The sequence below is a fragment of the Netta rufina genome (assembly GCF_964035555.1).
Source record: "Netta rufina genome assembly, chromosome: 8".
NCBI classification, from domain to species: domain Eukaryota; kingdom Metazoa; phylum Chordata; class Aves; order Anseriformes; family Anatidae; genus Netta; species Netta rufina.
This window is the reverse complement of record NC_140131.1, coordinates 24,698,471-24,722,755: the sequence shown is the minus strand read 5'-3', so window position 1 is coordinate 24,722,755 and position 24,285 is coordinate 24,698,471. Positions and strand designations below refer to the sequence as shown.

Below are 24,285 nucleotides of genomic sequence, written 5' to 3'. Positions count from 1 at the left end.
ACAACGAAGAAGCTAGACAAAAATTGTTACGGATAGAGAAGCAGTTTGCATTAGGAGGCATGTTTTTCATTCGTATTATGCCACTCCCACTATCCCTAAAGATTTTTACCTGTGACTCCTGCATTTTACGACTCCCTTTCCTCTATGGTAATTGCAGGACGAATAAGCTGGAACAGCACACCAGAAGGCTGTTCTGCCATTCAGCAAGACCTGTACAGGCTGGAGAGATGGGTAGGAGGAAACCAAATGAGGTTTAATAAGAGCAAGTGTAGAGTCCTGCACCTGGGAAGGAACAACCCGAAGTGTCAGTACAGACTGGGGGACGGCCTGCTGGAGAAGAGCTCTGAGGAGAAGGACCTGGGGGTCCTGGTGGACGACAGGTTGACCATGAGCCGGCAGTGTGCCCTCATGGCCAAGAGGGCCAATGGGATCCTGGCGTGCATTAAAAGGAGCATAGTCATCAGGTCAAGGGAGGTGATCCTCGCCCTCTACTCTGCCCTGGTCAGGCCTCACCTGGAGTACTGTGTCCAGTTCTGGACTCCCCGGTACAAGAAAGACAGGGATCTCCTGGAAAGAGTCCAGCGGAGGGCCACAAAGATAATACAGGGCCTGGAGCATCTTCCTTATGAAGAAAGGCTGAGAGACCTGGGTCTGTTCAGCCTGGAGAAAAGCAGACTGAGAGGGGATCTCATCAATGTGTATAAATACTTGAGGTGTGGGAGACAGAGGGATTTGGCCAACCTCTTTTCAGTGGTTTGCAGGGACAGGACAAGGAGTAATTGTCACGAGATAGAGCACATGAAGTTCCGCATCGACATATGAAAGAACTTCTTCACAGTAAGGGTGACAGAGCACTGGAACATGTTGTCGACGGAAGGAAGACACAGACGCTCAATATGAGTGAACAATGAACTTCAACTTTAATGGATAGCTCAGTCGCCTTTTATCTAGTTTGAACATAATCAACTCATACATATTGCAAAAACTAAGCTCAGGATTGGCTAACATTTCCCGCTCTTTTCAGGTAGTTCCTCCTTCTTTTAGCCACCGTCCCGCCTTAGGGACTGTCCCCATCGCTCAAGGGCATCGTGTCCTTGAGCCTGATTGGCTCTCAGCCAGCTGTGTACGTGCCAGACTCATGTGAGTTGAGTACGGTACTTCACTAGCCCATTGCCTCCTAACTGCCCAACATCCACGTGTCCTATTTCACTTAACCATTCCTCCACAATTCCCCCGTTTTTATTTTGCGCTACAAATACCTTCTCTGTGAGTTGCTCTAGTTTCTTAGTTAGGCAGTTAAAGATTATACGTGCAGCAACTATAATCAATATAATTATAAGTAGAAAGCGAAGTCCCTCTTTAACTAACAAAACCCATCCACCCATGTTCCCAAAAACAGATTTAAGCCAACCTTCAAACCAACTATCTTGTACTACAATTTTTTGCATATGATCCCTTAACCATTTCAACTGGTCGTGAATTGACTAACCATGGTCGGAAAGATAAAAGCAACACATTCCTTCTACATCTTCACACCCATGTCCCTGAGCCAGCAGTAAGAAATCAATAGCGGCCCTATTTTGCAATACAGCATGTCTTAGACTCTCCATATATTGTGACATTTCAGAAAGAACTTGTGTTGTTACATTTGATTGTTTAACAGCCCAACAAGCAAGCTTATTAATGTTAGTCAAAGCGTGTGCAGTTCCCACACCAGGCACCAAAGAAGCAAAGAATCTTTCTGCTGGACCCCACAATTCTACATCATCATTACAGTCAGAACCCAAAGTTTTTAGTTCTCGTTTAATTCTTCTGCTCCTTGTCGAGTTCTGCCACGAGTGTAAATCTGGAGTGAAAAGTGTGAGTCGCCCTAGGTAACACGGTCCTCCAAAAGCATTGGCTGGTACTCCTTGCCATGCACGGTCTCCACAGATCAAAAACATGCCAGAGAGAAGCAGCACAGCCGCCGCTGCTTCCATGGTTACGTCAGACAGGCTGCAGGGTCCTGATGTCCGTCCCTCTGCTCTGTGCCGACTCGCCACACGGTGAACTCCAAGTGCAGCGCTGCTCGTGGCGGTGACTGAGGGGGGTGGGGAGGCTCCCATTGCCCCGTAGCCCCAAGGCAGCGTTATCATTCTCTCTGAAGGCGGCAGTGGGCAATGCCCAGCTCCAGCACTTCCCGGCAATCCCAGTCGCTCTGTAGCGGCAACAGCGACTCTCTGCTCAGCCTGATGTGTAGCTAAAGCGCTAGTGACTGTTCTCCAAGGCTTCAATAAATTTTTTAGCAGACTTAATATCATTAATAACATCACCAAACAATTTATCTCCAAATTTACGCCACTCTGTTTGTTCAAAAAACTGTATCAGGATTTGTAAAACAACCCTGCGCTACTGCATATGCTAATAACCCTGGCAAATCTTTTTCTACAATCTATATCTAAAATACTCCGCTTTTCTAAAAAGCATCTGAGCAAATTATACGCCGCTTGTTTTTCATACCTTTATATATACAGTTACAGCCTTTCCAAAGACCTCGGCGGCGCTTTTCCGGCAGGACCCTTTATAGGCTCATCCCGAGTGCGGGGACTCCCTTCCACCTTCTGAGCTGCGGGTGCGGGGACTCCTGTCCCTTTCACCTTTCAGACCTTGGCGACGCGTGACCGTCGGGATCCTCTCCCGGGTGCGGGGACTCCACGTCCCTTTCACCTTCCCGACGCGGGTGCGGGGATTCTTGTCCCTTCCACCTCCTGGGCTGCGTTGCAGGACCAGTTCCTCCCTTATTCCGTCGAACACGTGGCGCAGGATCACTGCCAGCAGTGTCCAAATCCCGTTCAGACTGGTCCCTGTTCGGGCGCCAATTTGTTGTCGATGGAAGGAAGACACAGACGCTCAATATGAGTGAACAATGAACTTCAACTTTAATGGATAGCTCAGTCGCCTTTTATCTAGTTTGAACATAATCAACTCATACATATTGCAAAAACTAAGCTCAGGATTGGCTAACATTTCCCGCTCTTTTCAGGTAGTTCCTCCTTCTTTTAGCCACCGTCCCGCCTTAGGGACTGTCCCCATCGCTCAAGGGCATCGTGTCCTTGAGCCTGATTGGCTCTCAGCCAGCTGTGTACGTGCCAGACTCATGTGAGTTGAGTACAGTACTTCACTAGCCCATTGCCTCCTAACTGCCCAACATCCACGTGTCCTATTTCACTTAACCATTCCTCCACAGGAACAGGCTGCCCAGGGAGGTTATAGAGTCTCCTTCTCTGGAGATATTTAAGGCCCATCGGATGCCTACTTGGGCAGCCTGCTCTAAGGAAGCTGCTTTGGCAGGGGGGTTGGACCCGATAATCTCCTGAGGTCCCTTCCAACCCCTTCAATTCTGTGATTCTGTAACTGTCTGGAATCATGCACTGGCAATTTAGAGTATCCACTGTCAACAGCTGAAAGACCTTCAATACAGTGTTTCACCTACTGCAAAATTATTTTTTAAAATACTCCCTTAATCCATACAACTTAATGACACGGGGAAGAAAGAATAGGAATAACTTTTTTTTTTTTTTCCCCTCAGTATATAGTATCTACAGTTGCTTCTGGACTATTCAATGGATGGTTAACCTATCAATTCCAATGCAATGAAACCAAGATTTTAATCTCATTTCTCTCTCTTGCCTTATACAAGCTCCCTTTTTTACCCAGCACAGATACTGAAAATAATTAGAAATATTATAACTTCTGTAATTTTATTTATTGCACAAATGCAAAGTTGTGGGCATAGGTTGGAAGCTGAACAGTTAACTTATTTCCTATCCAAACCATTCTATGCTGAAATAGCAGTAGATAATTTACCTTAAAAGAACATTTTCTTTATTGCGATTGAAGTTGTCTGCTGTTGATATTTCCCATTCATTCCATCTTAATGTTTGCAGGGAACACTTCACAGGTGGTGCTGGAGTTCATTAAGTGTTCCAGAACTCCCTCATGCAAAATCAAAGGCAATTAAGAACTTGAGTAAAAATTATCTAATGCAGTCAAATGTACAGTCGATTATTATTTCTGCATTAAGCATCCCATTTTCAGAAAGACTTCAAAAGTCAGACTAGTTGTCTTCAGATAGCACTCAAACAAGCATGCAAGATTTACTTTTCAACCTAATGGGCTATGGAAGAAAGATACACATCTTGTGTAGATGTGAAGTCCATCTGCTGTTACAGCTGCAACTTTCCTCATTTTAAAAATAAATAGATCTGGACACCAATCTCAGCACTGACATAAGAGAAAGTAGTGGTCCTTTTATACAGCAGAGAAAAGGAAAACATAGTACTCACAGTTTAAACTTAGAACTTAGTTCTCCATTTGTCTTCGATAAGAAAAAAATGAAGTAAATGTTCCTGCTTTCTTGAAAAATGTTTAGAACACCTTGGATAAAATTCAGACTTTATTTTTTTATGATTTTTTTTTTTTTTTTTTTTTTGCTATTTTGTAAGTAAATATTGCAGGTGTCGACAGAAGGATAAAATCTCTGAAGTGATCATTTTAAAATATGTGCATATATCTTTTCATCACACCAACACTCTGATTTCATACCTTCAAAGAGATAAGTATATATATATATATTAGGTAAGCAGAAATCTGCCTTAAACATCCTAGCATATTTGCTATGACACATAAAAGTATGTTGCTTTTTTCAACTTCAGTTAAGGATAGAATCACAGAATCATCTAGGTTGGAAGAGACCTCCAAGACCACCTAGTCCAACCTCTGACCTAACACTAACAAGTCCTCCACTATGGCAAACGGTCTCCATTTGTTATTAATACTGATCAGGTTTTAAAACAGATTTGAAGTAATATTAAACAATAGCAAACAGGAATTAAATGTGAGTAATAAAAATATTGATTGGTGCCTCTTAAATGGTATAAATCTATCAGTTGAAGTGGATCTCTAATGATTTAGATCAGCTATAACTCTGACTGATACCATATACATAATTTGCATGCACATTTTGTTGTTGAACTGACAGATCTATAGAAAGCTTTTTCATATCTTCAACAAAAATGAATCTGTTCTTGCCAAAACAGTAGGACAGAAGCCATTAAGAACATAGTCCAAAATATTGTAATCTATTCCAAAGGTGAAGCGATATTGATCCAAAATCCCTTATGTCAAGAAAGAGACCGTAAAGAGGCTTCCATACCCAGATTTAAGTCATATCTCACATGGGCAACAACCAGCATTTACCAAAACTAGCCGTGCACTTACTTTTTCTCTGTAATAAGCCACTAAACATCATCACGTTTATATGTTCTTGGATAACTCCAAAACTGTGTTTCACATTATATCCTTATACATTCCATACAGCAAATTTGCATTGTTCGTACATACCAGTTAGATAGCAGTTTCACGTTACTGTCTAAATTGGTGTAGAATATATTAAATGAAGATGGGCCCTACATCTCTTTCAATCACTGAAAGATATTCAAAACAAAGCTTCAGGTTACTTTGTAGTTGGTATTTTACAAGTTACATTTGAGACTAAAACCAAAATATCAGAGCCTTGATTTCTTCACTAGAAGCTACATGTATAAGGTCAAGATTTCACATGCAACTCCTTACATCACATACCCATACCTCACACTCTGGCCTGGAGCTGAAAGACATTTCCCATCCCCTAACTAGGAGGTGCAGCACAGCCCTGGTGCCATGAAACCACTGTGACAAGCTCATTCATGTTTACATTAGCACAGCTTAGAATATCCTTGTGTGAACTGCATCCTGACTAGAAAGAACATAACAGCATTGACTGCTATGAAGGACTATGTGTTTATTTATTAATAGTAAAAAAAAATAAATAAAATAAAATCATGATAATAAGAGAGGAAAGAAGGAAATAAAATTAAAACATTATGAACTTGACCTGAGCAAATATAGTCTAGTATTCTGACAACAAGCAAACCCCAAAGGAAATAATTAATTGAAAATTAAATAGCCTTCATGAAGAAGGCATGGCAAATGCTAGGAACTTCCCAAAACCAGAAAGGTATTACTGTTTTCAAAGCAATAACAAGTGTAATTCTGAACTTCACATGAGCAAAGCCACAACCATAAGGAGAACACTGAGAATGAAGTTGTAATAAATGGCTTAGTCTTCAAAATATGACTATAATCAAAGTTTACCATTTATTAAAGGAATAGAGGTAAGCAAACAGTGCTGTGTGTGCCGGGTCTCTGCTCCACCAAGACGCACGCCAGTTACATCAAGCAGCTGATTTTTATGCTCCTAGGCTGATACATATTCATTACTACTTCTGAAAAAAACAGGGTTATTATAGTTTCCGGAATCCAAACCCTCCTACTGGAGCATGCGTATCAGTCTCCGGTGGTCCCTCTGGGGGTCTCTTGTGCTGAAGGCTCATAGTCTTCCTCCCTCTTGTCCTTCTCCATTGTCCAACTTGGCTGTATGTCAGAGACTGGTGCAGCGTCCCCTGCAAGCTTTGTCTTTTAGTCGTTCTTCAGCTCTCCCCGTCTCCTTAATCTCCTGGCCAGATATCAGAGACTTGCAATAGTCATAATAGTTTGCAGTTATTCTGAACTCCCCCAGATATCAGAGACTTCAAGGAAAAGCCTACAAATACATTTCCCTTCAAGCTCTCCATTGATACGAACTGCTAAAACATTCCTTTGCAAGATACAAGAACTATATACATTAACCACTCTGTTTTTCCTAGACTTGTGGTTATACAAGGGTCTGTAGGACAGAAGGTCACATTCATCACAGCATGCAGTCCTAGCCTTGTTCCATACTGACACGAATCAGATGAACATATTTCACAAAGTAAATAACTCCATCTATTAATAACAGTCTTAAAATGTCACCTAAGAATGTGCAGTTCTGTTGGATGCACTCATGCCGTGATCTTTTCTACTTATGTTCCTAGAAACAATCTATACTTTAAGTAGTTGTAACCCCTTCCTCGTGAATTCCAAAAAAGTGTCAGGGAAGGAACTGCTGAGCATCACATGAAATAAAACAGCTGGGATATTCTGATACATTTTGGGGTTCTACATCTGCAGTATTATCTGGAAAACCAATGAGTCTGCAGGTAATAAAGAAAAACTTCAACACAGCATGCTTGAGTAAAAGTTGTATTTCTTAAAAATCTCATTTAAGCAAGAATAAAGAAAAAGCAAGCTTGTAATAAGAGAAGAAAGGAAACAATATAAGAAATGTAATATATATGGGAAAAATAAACTTCCAAGCTTTCATTTTTAAATAATCCAAACAGGACCTATGCATCTATCTTCAAAATTCTGTATACAAACAAATTATTCCCCCAAAATATATCTTTTACTTTATCCTATCTTTCTTAGCACAAAATCAGAATCTGCAACAATTTTATCTAAACAGATGGACAGATAAACACAATACCTCAGTCACGATGTGATGATAGTCACTTCACAGCCAGTAACATACATTTTTTTTTTTTGCACAGCCTATAACATACATTATTTTTGATTCATGCCATAAAATGTTATAGAATGGATGTAGTTTTAATTTTAAAGTATTTGTTGTAAAACAAATCTTATGTTTTCTGTAATTCACGCAGAGATTTTCATTCACAACAGCAATTAAAGAAAAGTATCTTCTACTTTGCACTAAAAGAAAAACATTCAAAAACATAAACTAAACTACAAAAGAACTACATAAGTTGTTTCTGTGGCTTACACCAGTAGGTGTAATGTTATGCTTTGCTAGGTAAAATTGCTCTTTGTACTCTGAGGCTGCTGCTTTCCTCAATTCTGTCTGAAATACACAACTTACTAGAAACACCCCTTTGCTGCTTGACCAGGGTATGTGAGCGCATGTTTGCATACATGCAGTTCACATGGTGAAGAAAAATTATGAGTCACAGAGAAAGTTAATAAAAATACAGAGCATTGCTCCAACCACACAAACAAATAAAAAAAAATATTAGGAGAAAAACCAAAACCAGGCATGTTTTTTTTTTTTTCCTTTCTGTGCAAGATAATAGTCCTCCTTTCCTTTGCTTACGTTGAAACCTCTGCTCAGTACTTGTTCCACAGAAGCAGCATAAATCTTAACAATAAACATGAATCATGAAGGGCAGATTTAACCTCTTGAATTTAAACACATTGAATTTATTAGCCATAACAATGTATGTGATATTTCTTTCTACTGATTCAAAAGGAGAAGCAAGTCAAACAGATGCTTTTGAAAGTATGTGCAAAAAAACAAACAATACGCTTATGTACCTGGACACCTGCTTCTCTGGTTTTTCATTTAAACTGCTTGTTTAAAATAACATCTCTGCTGTGCTTTTAGTGGTTACATTCTTCCAAAAGGAAAATGCAACTCAAATTGATACTGTAGTATCAAATAAAATTGATCTTATAATAGTCTTGCATTGTAAGGGTAACTACAAAAATTCATAAGTTCTTACACTCTTGAAAAAGTAAGTAATTTAAAGAACAGACAATATTTTACTAGATTTTTAAGCAGGTTATAGGTTTTGAGAAATACGTGCTCTACATAAACACCTCTAAATAGCGGTGGACAGGATAGTATTGACAGTTTTAGTTAATGGGCTTATACTATAAGCCCTATGTCACACTCATACTTAACAAATAAAAACAAAACAAAAGAGTGTAGTTTTTTTTTGTTTGTTTTTGTTTAAAAACGTTTTATGACATAAAAGCACTAAGAAAAGAGGATTGTGACCCTACAGAAAAAAGGAGTACAACATCCTTTCCATTTAGCTTTGGTTTGGATACCTGGTTATTTGTTTGTAGAGACTATGCACAATGTCCAGCATACTAAAGTGAGTTGACAAGTATGAGAACAAACCTAAGTTGAATAGTATGGAAATAGGATCTTTAGAAGGAAGGAAAGAAGTTGAACACATTAACTGCAAGTCTTTCAATGCTGATGGCTATGGTAGGCATACTAAGACATCTGCACGTAGAACAGAGGCCTGCTTATTAGCAATTTGCCATAACATGATTTTATTTTATTTTTTTTTTTAATAGTAATGGGCCTGTACCTTTAGTCTTGACCTGTCTGATGATTAGGGAACAATTGTCTGTTTTGTGGAAAACTTACTTAGCTAGTCAGCAGGAATGCAGCTGACAGACTTGAAACAGACTTCAACCGTTAGCAGAGCAGTTAACGTGGCAAGGGTCAGAGAGGGAACCCAGAAGCTCTGTTCCAGGCAGGGTGGGACTGCACAACAACAGATGACACAGCAAGCCTTGGTCTTCCCCACTTCCTGCTGGGGAGTTATCTATAGCAAATCAGCAATCTCAACTCAGCCAGAGTTCTGGAGGCTAGTTTCCATCATTCAGGTAGTGCTTGGTATGGATGTACCTTGTGAATTAGCAACTGGTTATCATGACTTAAGTCACTGGTAGCACTTTGTAAGATTCTGGATCCCTCTTTGAGCAACAAAAACTGCTAGTGAGAGATGCAGTCTGTTTGACAAAGTTAGTTTCTTTGCCAACCTTGTTAGGAATAAGTTGTGAGTTAATGAGTTGCATTGGTTTATCTGATGCTGTCAGGTGAGTGCTCAGGAAGAGTAGGAGATATGACTTTCTACAGTAATGCCATCATCTAAGCATACATTTTAATTTGCTAATGCTTGTTCCAGTCCATATCTCCAAGGAGGGAGGCTTTACAAGCTGTTTCACTGTTATCACCCTCACAGTAAAAATTTGTTTCCTTATGTTCAGAAAGAGCCATTTGTATTTCAGTTTGTGCCCATTGCCTCTTGTGCTGCCACTGAGCACCACTGAAAATGCCTCACTCCACCATCTTTGCATCCTCTCTTCAGATATTTGTACACGTTAATGAGATACACACAAACACCCTCACCACCTCCTCTGCCCCAAACCTTCTCTTCTCCAGGCTAAACAGTCCCAACTTTCTCAGCCTTTTCTCAGCCTTTCCTTACAGGAGAGATGCTCCAGTCCTTCATTGTGGTGCTTTGCTGGACTCTCCAGTATGTCTGTGCCTCTTTTCTACTAGTGAGCTCAGGATACCATATTCCAGGTGCGACCTCACCATTGCTGAGATGAGGTGCAGGATCACCTGCTTCAACCTGCTTGCACACTCCTCCCCAAGACACTATTAGCGTCGTTTAACTTGGTGTCCACCAGGACCCCCATGTTCTGTTCTGCAAAGCTACTTTTGAGCCTGTCAGCAGCAAGTATGTACTGGTGCATATATGTGATGGATGTGTGTCTCAATTACAAAATATAACATTTCTGTACTTTGAGAGCACATCTTATTCTTCATGACATCTCTGAACCAAAAGCTTGATGCTTTCTCTCTCCTTAAAACAGGAAGCTCATTTCCAACCTGTAGTTTCACTAATAACTAAAGGAATAAGAAGCACATTGGTGTGGTGTCTCTAGACATGAGTTGTGATATGAAAAAGGAATAACTGTAGTTATGTTCTTTTGCTTCCTTCCCTAGAAGTATCAGATCAAGAAGTTTCTGCCCTAGTCCACATATGATCTCCTCTCACATTCTCTGAAATACTATTTCTCCCCTTTTGAATCAGGTTCTGTTCATGCTTCATGTTCACTTCCCTAGTAGACTTTTTGGATCTCAACAAGAGTTCACTGTCAGCATCAAGAAATTTGGATCAAGAATAACAAGAATTTTGCTTTAAGCACAGTTGAAATCCTACAATCTTTGTTTAAAATGATCTGGTAGAAAGTCCCTGTGCAACTGCAGATGTGAAGATTGAAACAATATATGCATTAAACAAAATCTTTCAACTTGAAAAACTAAGTATTGAATGCAGGTGCTACATATTTGTGGAAACTACAATTCTGGGTAAAGGGATTTTATACTTTTGGTCTCTTTCAAGGTAATATCAGTTTGATATTATAATCCTTCTAAAAGCAGCACTAAAATTATTTTTTGTTATTAATTTCTATACAGAAAGAGCGGGAGAAGGGATCTAATTTAGCATTTATGTTTCGACTGCCTTTTGCTGCTGGCAGGGTTTTCAGCATCAGTATGTTGGACACACTGCTATATCAGGTATTGTGCCTAATTGTCTTCTGTCAACATAGATAATATGCATTCTAACCACCTGTTTTATTGTATGTAACTGTCAGATGACCCTGTTTTCCTACATGTAAGCCATTAACGTAGGTGTCTGTGCCACGAGCCAAAGACAGATCAGTGGAGCATGTTCCATGTGACCTCGCTATTACAGTAATCAACCCCTCAAATTGCCCTCTCATTGAATGAATTCTGCTTCTAAACAATACAATACTTGCTATGAAACTCTTAAGAGTCTGGTGAGATGGATAATTTTGATTCAAACTGTATAAAATACACATCATACAGGCTATTAATGCTTGTATTCTGCAACAAAAAGTCAGTGCCCATTCCCACAAAGTAGCAGGTCTAACCACAAAAATCAACAGAAATATTTGCATGAGTAATTTACCAGCCATCTTACCAGGCAGCCTCTTCTTACTGTTGTCAACTAGACCTCCAGATGACCAGACATCACACTTTAAAGCCAAAAAACAACTAGCTGCAAGTTGTGTTCCAAGAAGGAAAGATAACCTGCCTCCAATGCTGCCCTGCTATACCCAAGAGGTGGCAACGAACAGTTTGCAGAGCACACAATGTCCTCTAATTCCAGCAGCCCAACTGATAAGGAGGAGAAACGTTAATACGTTTTAGTTGATCTAATGTCTGTTCCTGGTCTTTGCCTTCACTTCTACATTTAGTTTGCTTAGTCATATCTAATTTCCACCTTTCTGCCAAACAGCAAAACACTTTGTTAAAGCAACAAACCTAACCTGAGAGAAGGCAGATCTACTTTAAACATTAGCTGGGTCAGCAAAGGCAAATGGCTCCAGTTTCAATTAAAATAATAGCAGTCTCACCTTAGCATTATCCACTACTCAGTACTGCTGCTCCATCTAACATAAGACAGCATTTCATCTGCACTGAACATAGCTATTTTAATTTTTTAATCAACAAGGCTAACATCTGACTTCCACTGATATTACATCTACATGCACCTTAGTTTTCAGGCTTCCTCATTATACCTTACTCTCTCTGAATCTTTTTGTACACGAATGCAGAACCAAAAAACTTTTTTTTTCCCCTGTCAGTAGATGCATAAAGAAATAGCTATTTCTACAATGATTAAGATATCTAAAAGATGAAGAGATTGATTTTAAATGTGGATGTGCAATGTGTTTAGAATTCACACTTAGAAAACTTCAATGAACAGATGAGCAGGTAACCTTATGTGCTTTCTTCTCTGTCTCTCCTGCTGAAAATCTTGCAGTCATTTGTGAAAGATTATATGATTTCTATCACAAGACTTCTGCTGGGACTTGATACCACACCAGGATCTGGGTTTCTTTGCTCTGTAAGTTTTTTTTTTTTTTTTTTTTAAAAAAAAAGATAAATTATTGTTATTACAGAATAACAAAAAATATTCTGTATTGTCTGCAAAACACCTCTACTTTCTTTGTAGAGCAGTTTCTTTTGTGAAAGTCCAAGAAAGGCCATCTGTTTCCGTTTTCACTGGGGAGAAGACAGGAAAAATGGGTAGAAAATGTGTCTGGTTTTAGTTACCTCCAAAGCAAAAAACATTCCCTATCCCCAAAACCCACAACCCATTCTATAATGCATGAAAGAAAACAGGCAAGACAGGAAAACACACAAGTGCAAGTTTTGCTGTTGTTTTTGCCCCCCCCCTTATTTTATTTTATTTTTTTTTAACGTAGATGGCAGTTCAGCAACCAATTTTAATAACCAAATATATCAAAAATAGGAAACTCTACCTGTCTGTAGAGCCTAGCTAGCACTTACACACAATGCTGTTTGACAATACCTATTTCCATCATAGGTAACGAAGGGAAAAATTGGACTTCATATAAATATATATCTACACACATACCTAAACTGAAGTAATTTAGTATATGTCATTGATGTTCAAATCATCTTGTTCATGTGTCTCTATATTCCCTATGCAGAGTTAAAAATATTTAAGTGGGTTACTCCACCCAACTTTGTTTTCTCCCACACCAAGGTAGCAAACATAGGTGAGTTTTCTAGTTTCTTTCTGGGAAAATATAAAGAATTGCAGGCTGTTGCTCTCAAAACTAAAGTTATCTTTGCTCTGATCAACATTGGCTGAAGAAGGTTGTTTTTTAAAAGAAGCACTTCAGTGTTTGTTGGCCAATCAGTAAGCTTTGTTACAGTGGAGTGCCAGTTAGTTTAATCTTTCACAAGGGACTCATAAATATCTTGAAATAAAGTTTTTGAAGTCATGAAATATTTGAAATTAATGTAGTAAATTTTTCAACCATTTACGCTTAGTGTATTGCTTTCTCCACCTTCTTTCTCCCCAAATACTGAGCTTGCTGTCTAAAGAACAGTTATCTGGCAGCATTCAAAATATTTGCTTGTTCTACAGCCTGTCCATCAACAGGTTCTTACTACCGCTGATACGTAGTTCATTCTTTTTATATTTATTATTCTTTTTATATTTTACTCAGATAATGAACACTGGATGAGGGATACCATATAAGTTTAAATAATTTTAAAGCATTTTAAATGACGATAATTTTAAAGATAGAAGTAATTCCTAAATGACTGAACCACTTGCACCACAATGTCTACCAAAGAACAAAGGAACAGTGTCTACAAACTTGACAGAAATTTCAAATTTATTGTGAATGAAAGGTGCAACTCTACAATATGATAATTACCAGCTAGCATTTAGTTTTCATTTTTTCTCAAGAGTATTATAATGAACAAGTTATAAGCCATCATGACTTAAAGTTTTCCTTCCTATTGTTTGTTCAGATGAAAATCACAGAAGAGGATCTGTGGATTAGGACATATGCCAGACTATATCAGAAACTTTGTTCTTCTACAGGAGACATTCCAATTGGAATCTATAGGACAGAATCTCAAAAGCTTACAACATCTGAGGTACGTCACTTTACTATACTTTGGAGTTGGTTACAGAGTATACAAGATTCTTTTTTTTTTTTTTTTTATGGTCTTCATAAAAATTGGAACAACTTATTTAAAGAATATTGGGGGTGCCATGTATGCAAATGCACTTAATTCTAACCCACTAAGGCCTCCCTCCGCTGGCATGTATACAGTCAGATTAACACAAGGCCCAGACCACATGAATATCAGACCCAGTCTACATACAGATTTTCATTCCTATGAATTGACTAACTAAAGAGCAAATGCAGCTCAGGAACAGGTAGATTTAGGCTGAACTTGCATGTAACGACTAACAGCAATATCCATAACAAACTGTATGACCAGGTTCTGTATCAGGTGCAATAAGAATGTCAACACTCTAACCCAAACAGGTAGCATTTCAGTATTCACATGAATTTGTAACTAGAAATGAACTAGAGAATAAAATTGTTATTAAAAATATAATGGTATTTCTTTAACCTTGGCTGTTGTTATTTCTGTATATGTCTGCCATATAAATATATATTTCTCCCTGTGTGTGCACATACACACACAAACATATCAAAATTGATACTCTCTTTCCTGACTATTTAACATACGTGCTGTAGTGACGTACTACATCATTCATTTTCATTTTTTGTTTGTGCAGCTTCCATATCTCTTATCCATAAGCCATTTATTTACATGAGCATTAATACTGCCATCTCATTAAACCATGATTCAAATATGGTTCTACTTTGCAACAAAATTTTTCTGCTTCTGAAATACAGTCTCAGTTTACAGATTTCCAATAGAGACAATTTATATTCTTTTCTGTGGTAAGGTTATAAAACATTAAGCCATTTAACTACAGGCTTTATCTTGAAGCAAGTACAGACATTAAAGTTAACTTAAAAATAAGGGTTACAAGAGGCTATGCAAGATGCCAAGTTGACTAGTGATTCTTTGTGGAGCACCAATACTACTCCACATGGCTTCTACAGCCTAGCTGGCGTGCACTGCATTTGCAATAATGTCAGATGACTTTAAATTTAGCAGCATTAACACAATCCATCAAAATCCCTTTGAGAGGGATTTTGTAGGCAAAATCACTGCCATCGCTGCTAATATGAAAAAAAAAGTTGTCATAGCTTTTATCACAGCAAAGGACATGGCAAACTAAGAATTAATTAAACACAGAAACTTTCAAAGGCTTTACTAAAAATAAGATTTAAGTCAGTCAGTTAAACTCACAATTTTACTGTAACATGAGGAACCTTTGAAGCCTGTACTTTAGTGCTTGAATACCTGATCAGATCAGGCCCAGATTTTCTGGGGAGGACAGAAGCAATTAAAAAACAAACAAAACAACAAAACAACAACAACAACAAACTCCTTCTATTACTTCCTGCCAGGTTTCATTGGTAGTCTCCTGAAGAGTTTGATAAATCAGGCAGAGGAAGAATTGGAAAAGCTAAAGACATCTAGTTAAATTCCCAAGTTGTTATGTACTGGATTCAAGTGGAAGAGTGGTACTGTCTTTGTTCATTAAATTAAAAACATTTATTAACCTTTTTAAAAAGCTCCAGAATCAGAATGCAAACCCCAAGAAGTATTTCCCACATATACATACTCCAACAGTTTTTTGTTCAGTGGGTGAACATTCATGAAAACCTTACCCTTCTACAGAGGCATGGGAGCCTTTCCTAACCTAGCTCTTCCCCAGAATATGTAGAAGCATCACACCTGGCTCTGCTTCTGTGGTGAACTGAGAAATTCTGAAATCTGTAGTCTTTCTGTAGAGCTATTCCATTATTAAAGTAATTTCCAACTAATTTAAGAAATAGTGTGAACTATCATTTAGTTTTTCAATATATTAAACCAGAATACAGCATTAAAATACTGTTTGATGAGGTCTTTAAAATGGAAGTTAGAGAAACTTGAATTACTTTTTTTGTTTTGGAATGATGAATTTCTAGTCATAAATTGAAAGTTTCTAATGCAGAACCTCAAAAGTGTATATCAATTTCATTTTAAACAGACATACAAAACTTAATTTGAATTAAGTATACCTTAGAGCAGGCAGTTAATTTTTAACTTGATTCACAAGAACAAAATATACAAATATTTCTATATGTACTAGTTCTCCTTTGAAACCTTTTTTGTACTATCCAAATAAGACACCCTCACTTCACTCTGACAGACAGATGCACGTCTTTCCCCTAAAAATAAAATTTTCAGTGATCTAGTTGCTAAAGAACATGAAAACCTAGCTTGCCACACAATGACCTGCATGATTCCATCTATTTCCATTTAGTTAAGAAGAGAGATATGGGATATTCCTTACTACCTGTGTAATTGATTTTCTGTGGTTGCTGTTAAATACTCCATGTTTGCTTCTGTGAATTCACTTCAGTTTAAATTGTCTTTTGTTTTGTTTCCCCCACCCCTTTCATTGTCAGTCACGAGAAACGGCTTCACAAGTAAGTATTTGATCATTGTCTGCCTGTTTCTGAGTCAAACCCCGGGAGTAAAATCCTTACAGGAAACAGAACTATGCGATGGAACATCCTTGAATAAATAAAGTGTACAGCAGCATTGTTCTGTACACAAACATCTTATTGAAAATTTGAAAGCTGACAGAATGACTTTTACAAAGCCCTATGGGATTTGGTAGGCTATCCCTATTGAATCCTTTTTGAATCTTTGCAGTGAGCTGAAAACCTTGATCCTAAAGACAGTAACTGTTAATGGACAAAAATCCCCAAGTTTATTGTAAAGAATATGTGGCTACACGTAAACCTGGTTCAGGTTGCTGTTGAAGCAAAATTTTCAACACTGACAAGGTCAACAGAATCTTGCCTTCAGATTTGATTTTAATAGAAAAAGATCTTTAGAACCTCTGTAGCTCTTCAGATAAATTTGGTGTAGTCATTGATCACTTTAAGTGTATCATGACCTCCTTCTGTTCTTGAGGATTCATATAAAGTAAGACAACCTCAACGTTAAAAGTCATCTTTGTTTTGGATTTAAAAACAAACAAAAAAAAAAGCCACAACACATCAAACTAGCATCAGTAACCGGGTAATAAGACCACACTGATATCAGGATATTGGTGAGGGCTTCATGATTTCAATGCCAATGAAAGACATGTTTTAAATATCAGAACAACAGCTCAAGATTATAAGGAAGTAGGGTTTTTTTGTTTGTTTTTGAAAATACAATCCAAAGGCATTATAGTTAAATCTAACATTCACCTGAGTCATTTTAATACTGCTTTGTGTGATTGCACAAAGAGTATTATTGGTCACAGTTGGGTGGCATGAAGAAAATAGAAATAGAGGGCCAGATTTTAAGTCTGCTTTTTTACAATACCATTGCTAAAAAGCAATATAACTATACCTCAAGGTAGGAACTATAGATTACCACATTTGGAAGAGATGCCCTGAATCACACTTTAGAATATTGCATACAACTTCAGGCACAGATGTAGTCCAAAAATCACATGCTGGTAGATGAAAAATACCTGGAAATGAGACACTGGTAACAGGCAATTTTCACCTGTAGTATTAAGAGAGCACTCGAAATGGTGCAGTCAAAACAGTTACAACTTCAATTTCTTTTAAAAATTAAAAAAAGTTGTTTTTTTTTTTTTTTTTTAATTTTAAAATTAAAAAAAAAAAAAAAATCTAGTAGAGAGTAACCAACTCAGGAACATTTAGTAACTACGAACAACTAAATTCCCTCAGCTCCATTACAGCTAAAACACTTGTTCAGCTGCACTACTGAAAAGTGAATGTTTTATTCTGCCTCCATTTTTTAAACCCCTTAATGTCTCATCATTTTCCCTTCAAGTCTCAAATCTCTATTAGTGTGGAAGAATGGGAAGACACTAAAGACACCAGAGAGCAATTTAATTATCGCAGTAACCATCGTAACTCAACATCTAGTGATCAGTCTGATCATCCTTTGTTACGACGAAAAAGCATGCAGTGGGCCCGACGACTGAGCCGAAGAGTACCAAGACACTCTGGTAAAACGGCTGAGAAGATAAGCCAGCAGCGAATGAATCTTTATAGGAGGTCAGAAAGACAGGAACTTGCTGAACTTGTGAAAAATAGAATGAAGCACCTGGGCCTTTCTCCAGCAGGATATGGTATGATTAACTTAATCCTTAAAATTAATAAAAATATTAGCATTATACAAAACCCTTTTTTTTTTTTTTTTTTTTTTTTTAAGAACAGTGTGCCATAAGTAAAATAGGCTTGTGGTAATTTCTTTTAAATGAAATTTGTTTCATCTTTTTAAAAAAATCAGTTCTATTATCACCCATTCCTATTTTCAGATGAAAGTTCAGAATATATCAGCTTTAGATAAATATGACCACCTCCGTCATATTTAAATTTAGCATATATATGTGTATGCAGAATATGTAAATATTCCTTAGTCACTGAACAACTGCTCCATATTTCCACAAACTTGTTGAAACATAAGTGAAGAGAGCTATTATGAAGTTTGCAAATCTATCAAGGTGGGGAATTGTTTGTGTGAAGGAGGATACATTTTCCCTGTATTTTTAAAAATGAACGCAAAAGTGTCATATTAAAGGCATTTTTATGAAGCAAGTTTCACTAGGTCTTTAGATGTTTTTGTAAAACATGTCTTTTTCCAGCAAAACTAATCTTAATTTAAAAAAAAAAAAACAAAACAACAACTCTATTGACAAGAGTTCTGTAATAAACTCCTAAACTTTATGCACAACAGCTGCCTGGGATGGCCTTCTACAGCCTTGGCTTTGTAGTGTTCTGTGGAAATCCTCAGAGCTATGGGTTCTAGTTTTCCTAGGAAAAGCAACAATTTCTTCATCTCTCATCTTTTCTGTTTGCAGAGTAGGTCCAATAAGAAGCTTAGTGCTTTCTTGTTCAGAAGAACCAACACTGCAATTCCCATGCTCAATTTACATTCAAAGCATCCAAAATATTGCTTGACAAATGCATTACTACTGATTTTTCAACACCATTTTATTTACATTTTACCTATATCTAAAGTATCCATTAGCTGAAGTTAAACAGTATCTCTTATACCATGAATATTCTTATTGGCCCATTTTGACAGCACATATTCTTAATGCAGGGTCAGGACATCCTTTAACATCAACAGCAATGTACTACCCAGCAGTGGTTCCTATTGTTGCTATGTACACATTAACTTCATCATGAGAAAAAGCTACTGCAGAATACACGGTTATAATTTTGCTCAGTCTTTACAATTTACATACGAGTTCTTTATCTGAGACTCCAACTGGATAATTACTACTCCCACTTTATTTGTGTATACTATGAGTCTGCTGAAAGAATCAGGACTAAGTATCTTCCAGGAGTGACACAGGCCACAGTAACATTTAATCAACCCCAAGAAATTTTGTAAACATTGTTCACGTTTATACTAGTCACAGGAGAACTTTGGTCAATTCCTACTTTTCTTTTATAATCCTAGTTAAGAGCTGACATCAGATGTTCATTTAATTACTTAAAATCATTCTGTTATATTCAGAACAGCAAAATCTTGATAGGTAGATGCTTTAGCTAATACAAATCTATCTGCCCTGCTTCTGATTTACAAACTTCTGTTATCTCTTCCGTGTTTTCTTACAGATGCATCTCATTATAAAGAAACTACTTTGACAACCCCAGGAACACCATGTTCTGAAAATAAAAATTAAGTTTTACACATGCAGCCAGCTGCTAACCTGGACTGTCACATTCCCACTGCCATCTATCCTCCTTCACATTCAGTAAAAAAATTCCACACGACTTTCACCCACCTTCAAAACTAGCTCACTGCCCACTCATCCCACTACACATTAAGCTATTACTACATATCCTATTATTACATATAGAATAGAAACCTTTTAACATCCCTGTTTTTTCACACTTAGGAATCAATCATTCCAGTTAGCTCCCTGCAGAAGTTAAGCATATTCCTTAACACCATCTTTCTGAGTGTATGGGGAGCAATGAAAAAAAACAGGAAACAGTCACAGCTGCTTACATATCCCCATATAAAGGAATGATCCTATACCTAATTTCACATCTTCAGTTTTGTTTACACTGATAACCTAAAATCCCCTAAGCACTCCAATTCTAAAGTCAAATAACTGAATTCACTTATGCCAATTGAGGCACAACACATTTTTGGCCATGCAAGCCCTCTAGCTGAGGCATGATACTAGGATACTATACTAGCATGATGCTAGTACACTGGTGAATGTGTTTGTGTAACTTTTTACAATATGTTGCATCAGCTTCATTTTACAGAAATAAGCTGTACTGTTAGAGACCATTTTAGCTGTGTAATTGCACCTGTGCTAAGAGTCTGAGTTTATCTAATTGTTCTCTAGACAGACATGCTTACGGTAGTGCAAAATGTGGTACAAGCACATAAAAAGTTACATGTAGTTTAAAATGTCCAATATCAATTTTCATCCTAAAGACCACATATCAAGCATACTTGATTAACGCCATATAGGAATTGTGCTGAAACTAGAATGGGACTGTTCTCTTTTGCATCATTTTCCCTAAAAGTGGAAAAGTAATTAGTACAGATGAAACGCCTTTCCTATTAAATTGAAATTAGCCTCACTGCAACAACTTATGAAAAACATCAAGAGAAGGTTATACAAAAGAAAAGATACAGCAGTGACAGCTACAGAGCTACAGAAGCGTGCTGAGACTCAGCTAAGTAAAACCCCTAAAAAAAAAAAAAAAAAAAAAAAAAAAGAGGAAAAGGAAAAGATTTCTGTCAGCCAATGCAACATAGCATTAGAAGAATGTTTAAAAATACAATGAAGAAATTCCAATTGCTGTTCATACAGCTTTCATATTTCAACCCACTGGCACAGGTGATAAAAGTGAAGATTAGTATTTTCCTTGACACTTAGGGAAAGTGAAGAGAGAGATATATTGACCAAATTTGGAAATGGATAGCATTTAGCTTTGGCTATCGGTGGAACTTTATGCCAACTGAGGATGGAAGACCCTACTTTCCTCTTAGCAATGTAAGCCAAATAAATGATTGTTTAATCAAAATAAAACTGAGTTGCATTCAGAATTAGTATGACTGGAAAAAAGTGCAAAAGAACATTTTTTAGAACACCAGAAAGAAAATGCATCTTGAGAGATAAATCAAAAGATGCTATGTCAGATAGTTCCAATTCAAGTACAGTTGAAAAGTTGCTAAACTTATTTGATATCACTTTGACACCTGATCCTTTTGACAGCTCTGAGCTTAAGATGATCTTTTAATTGAATTAGTTTACCAGAAATTATACTTTTGACAATTTGTTTTTTAGTCTAATGAATTTGATGTGTGCATTTTTGTCCTCTAGATGAGATGAATGATCATCAGAACACCCTTTCTTACATCCTGATCAATCCTTCTCCAGATACAAGATTAGAGCTGAATGATATAGTGTAAGTATAAGCACAAAAATCACAGGACATGAGAATTTTATTACTTTTCTGCTGTTAACAGGAGAACACGCTTTCACATATACCTGGGAAAAAATATGGAGACTTCTGTTTAGGCAACCACTTATACGTATAATTATGTAAAATATACACATTTCATAACCCTTTTACCTCCATATTCTCTCATCTTCCTCTTAATCTGTGTATTTAAACAAACAAACAAACAAAATTAACCGAGTTCACTGGATGGCTTCACAGAATTAATGTTCTCAATAAATTTCTCCAGTCTTAATAGAAAGATAATTCTTCAAATGGGATTATACTTCATGGATTCAAATGCCACTAAAATAAAAAGCATTTCTACCCCAAATATCATGCAATATTCATGCTTATGATAATTCAAACAAATGACAGAACCTAAATGCATCATTTTTTATTTTAATTATTATATTTTTTTTAAACTTGCTCAATAAGAATTTTGAAGACCACTTGAGAAAAAACAGGTGAACGCAAAGTTTGAATTGCTCAAGAATTTTAGATATATTATCAGCCACTTTCTCATACTGAAGTTTGATGTGATTACTCTGTTTAGGTCCTATGCCGTTTTTGTCTCTAGCCTCTTTTGCCTCTGCCTTACTATACTAATATCCCCCATCTGCTCCAGGGTCCTTGTGCAAGGTCCTCCACGCCAGTGCCAACCCATCTCGCTGTCTACTCACAAGCAGGAAAATTGTTTGAGCTATTATCCCTATTGATACTAAAAAAAACCACAAAACCAAACAAGGAAACCCTACATTTTAGTGCTTTATATTATTGTGGTATTCTAATAGTTTTTATGCTATACTTTTTAACAGCAACTACAGTTATAAAATTTGTTGAAATTATTTGGAATAGTATTTTCACTGTTATGGAACTCCACAATATAATATTTACTGATATTTAACCTGTAAATGCACATACTGTTTCCTAGTCTAGCTAGGTGGACTAGGAGTCCACATTTTATTTTTCTACCTCTGCAAAATAATCAAGGTATACAGCAATTCAATAGTGAGTGCATAATTTTGCAGCGGTACTGAATTTGCTGTGCTGTACCTACACATCTTTAGCCTGTACACGCACATACTGTTACCTAGCTTGATGTATGATCGTTTCCTGATAGCGGGCCTCAGAGCTTGTGTCTCAGTTTATGCCAATGGCTTTTTTAAGATAAATTTTAGTTCTCTTGACTAGACAGCCAGTTTACCCTCATGCAATAGGAGATAATTAGTGGAGAGGCAAGAAAGAAGAAGTGTTTTTTTTCTACAGCAATTTTCCTTTAGTCACACATTTCAGAGCAGGTAAAAAGCTTTTTTTTTTTTTTTTTTTTTTTGTCCTTGCTGCTGACGAGCTGGAAGGCTGGTCTTCCCACATCTTTTTTCACCTGTTTCTCAGTACATTTTCCAGACTTCCTCCTGCACATTACTCTTTCGTTGCTGTTATTTGCACTTTCAAGCCAATGTGAGTTAATCCCATCTAAGCCATTTATTTCTGGACAGCTCTATGGTGAAAACAAAAGCCCTTAAAGGGCTACAGATTCAACTTTCATTGTCTGAATTCCTATACTTATACAACTGAAGTCCTTCACATTTGCTATGATCGTATTATGTTTGTGATTTATTGAAGGCATATTAGATAATATGCAACTTTGAGTTAGCATATGAGGAAAGTTTCTCGGCATTTAGAAATAAGAGTACTTTCAGGACTCTCCAAAGCAGTACTTGCAGCTGTTGGATCTACTAGAAGTCCTTTCTCAAAACTAAGAGGTCCATCCTGAGCCTGCCAGACTACACCAAGATTATCAAGATTGTGCTTTTCAGTTCTCTTAACTATGCACAACTAATCTCTTGATTCCTTACAACATTCTTTTTAGAGGAAATGTATGAACTGCTTGTCCCTTTTTCAAGGCATAATGAGTAAAAAGAGATGCGTAAAGAAATACAGAGTTACTGGCAAATGTGTGTTCAAGGACTGTAGCGGATGTTAAGGAACAGAGCTGATGTATCAAAAAGATCAAAGTGGCTCTCAGTCAAAATTAAGGTTTAGCTGTACCCTGTACATATATAGGATGCCTAGGCAGATGGTGCGAAAGGCTTTACTATTATACAATGTAAGTGGAATTGCCAAAATTTCCAAGTTACCCAACAGGAACTAGGCCTATCTAATTCTTCCTCAAATCTTTTCAACATTACAACAGTCTGTGTTTATTTGTCCTTGCTTGTTCCAAGGCTTTTAATAAGAGGTATAATTTCTTTTTATAGATACTTGATCCGACCTGATCCCTTGGCTTATGTTCCAAATACAGCACCCAGCCGAAAAGACAGCTTCTGCAACACAATGGGACAAGATACCAGGGAGGAAACACAACTTTGATACGTAATTCATCACAAAATTAAGAGACATTTTTATACACACACAGTTTCCACCAACCGTTTTGAAAACTAAGTGGTACATTTTATTCAGATTCTGGAATCAAATTGACAGTTGGTAAGTCACCAACTTTAGAAACATGATCTCTAGAAATTCTAATTTTGGTGATTGTCAGGCTTTTGGCCTGTTCAGTATGGTAGTTGAACTTCATCTTAGCAGAATTGTGAAACTTATGATTTAACCAATATAAAGAAATGATGAAAGAAGTGATAGATTCCAACATATGTTTCACTTAGAAGCTTCTATGCATATTTATCAAGTTGACAGCATGCCAGTGACTAAGCTCCTGATGTACATCCTCAAAGATTATCTGATGCCCATAGACAGATGATGCATAATTTGTGGCAGAAAATATGTTAATACCTAAAG

The 24,285-nt window shown here is 37.2% G+C and overlaps 1 protein-coding gene across 3 annotated transcripts in view; it reads left to right on the top strand.

The window, feature by feature from the left end:
- KCNT2 (potassium sodium-activated channel subfamily T member 2) overlaps positions 1-23,859 on the top strand; it is a gene marked incomplete at both ends in the record, with an annotated part of 145,364 nt that extends 121,505 nt beyond the window's left edge. For 2 of the 3 annotated variants that reach the window (XM_084291434.1, XM_084291433.1), the window contains 6 exons: positions 10,964-11,065; positions 12,339-12,422; positions 13,868-13,996; positions 17,837-18,137; positions 21,369-21,453; positions 23,748-23,859. In XM_084291434.1, coding sequence (XP_084147560.1) covers positions 10,964-11,065; positions 12,339-12,422; positions 13,868-13,996; positions 17,837-18,137; positions 21,369-21,453; positions 23,748-23,859 — 813 coding nt within the window. Of the gene's footprint in view, positions 1-10,963; positions 11,066-12,338; positions 12,423-13,867; positions 13,997-16,443; positions 16,465-17,836; positions 18,138-21,368; positions 21,454-23,747 lie in introns of all 3 variants that reach the window. The other variant, XM_084291435.1, reaches the window with a different exon arrangement.
- Between the last annotated feature and the right edge of the window lie 426 nt (positions 23,860-24,285).